We start from the raw sequence: 1,387 nt of genomic DNA, 5'->3' as shown, positions 1-1,387 counted from the left end.
GGAGCAAGTAAGCCGGGATCCCCGATAAAACCGGGGGAACAGTTCCTCGTCCGTCACGTCCAAGCACACATAGATCCCCGCCCTTAGATTGAAGGTCCAAAAGGAACCGGCGATCGTACACCAGCAGAGACTCCGTCCTTGATACACTGACAATTAAAAACGCCACAAACAGCAGCCAGAATGAGAGCAACAGACGACAAGAGGCAGCTCAGAGCACACGGAGTAGAAGGATTGAATATTAAGAGTTTGCTCAGTTATGGTGGGTATGTTATTGGTTTTCTTGCGAGAAACGGATTGATTGATAAACAGAATTTAATGGTGAGGTTATTTATCCCCTAAAACAAGGTGATAAATAACTGCGGTCCACACTCCAGCACAGCAGGTGGCGGTAAAGTTCCTCAACGATGCCATACGCCATTAAATAGAAGATGGTGAAGAAGAACCAGCAGCAGCAGAAGAAGAAAAATAAATGCTCCTTGTTAGTGTCACCAAGTGTAACTAGTAATACCTTTTACTACTACTACTGTCTCGCTCGACGGCGTAAAAAGCAGGTGGAAAGTTTTGGTATAGCCCTAGTGGAAGTAGTCAAAACCCACATTTTCCACACACGGCAGTACAACCGCGTTTATTCTCTGAGGAACAGAAGGTCTGACAATGGTGCTGAAATACTGCCAGCAGCGACTCAGACCTTTTGTTTATAACCACCCAGAACAACGGCATAACATTTGTTTTACTGAAGATAGAGTGAACAAGTCTTCACTCCGGCCGACTTTGACAGCCGTTAACATATCGCCGTGCTCCCGGTGTGCCACCGCTCCAGCGTCCAGCATCTGTACGAGGCCTCTATGGAGGGACCGAGGACCGGGGTACGGATGCACCGCTGCTGGCAGTCAGATGTCTGGAAGAGGTAACTGGGGACACACAGCCTTAACTAACGGTGTGTAAACAAGGCGGTTCGTGAGATGAATGTCGCCAGTTCTTTTACATGGATGATATGAAATACGTTTTATATTGTTTTGATCTTTAAGTCTTCTAATACAAAATACCAAATAACAGATGGGTTATTATTATAAATATGATGATGATGGAAAATATAAAGGAAGGGAGAATTGCTGTTAAGTATATATTCCACTAAAATACAAAAGTACTATGACCAGTGCGAAATATGTTTAGTGGCTTCGAGACATACAAAAGACATCGAAAAATACCTAATTATTTATGTCATAGATGCTGAAAAAGGTACATGAATACATAAAAATGACAGTGGAAAAAAAGTTGTGCAGTTAATTTTTAAAGCTTTAAAATATGCAGACAGATTGACTGCAAAAAAGAAAGGAATGGGAAAGAATTGATTCTGAAAGTGGTGTATCTAAATCCCCCCCCCCCC

General features: G+C 42.9%; 1 protein-coding gene across 2 annotated transcripts in view; it reads left to right on the top strand.

The window, feature by feature from the left end:
• The first annotated feature begins 394 nt into the window (after positions 1 to 394).
• Positions 395 to 1,387, top strand: part of mcur1 (mitochondrial calcium uniporter regulator 1) — an 18,023-nt gene continuing 17,030 nt past the window's right edge. Inside the window, exon 1 of one of the 2 annotated variants that reach the window (XM_020588354.1) lies at positions 395 to 937. In XM_020588354.1, coding sequence (XP_020444010.1) covers positions 655 to 937 — 283 coding nt within the window. In that variant the 5' untranslated portion in view covers positions 395 to 654. The remainder of the gene's footprint in view (positions 938 to 1,387) is intronic. The other variant, XM_020588355.1, reaches the window with a different exon arrangement.

This window comes from Monopterus albus, unplaced genomic scaffold (assembly GCF_001952655.1).
Source record: "Monopterus albus unplaced genomic scaffold, M_albus_1.0 scaffold531.1, whole genome shotgun sequence".
Lineage (NCBI taxonomy): Eukaryota > Metazoa > Chordata > Actinopteri > Synbranchiformes > Synbranchidae > Monopterus > Monopterus albus.
This window is presented reverse-complemented; position numbering and strand designations above follow the sequence as displayed.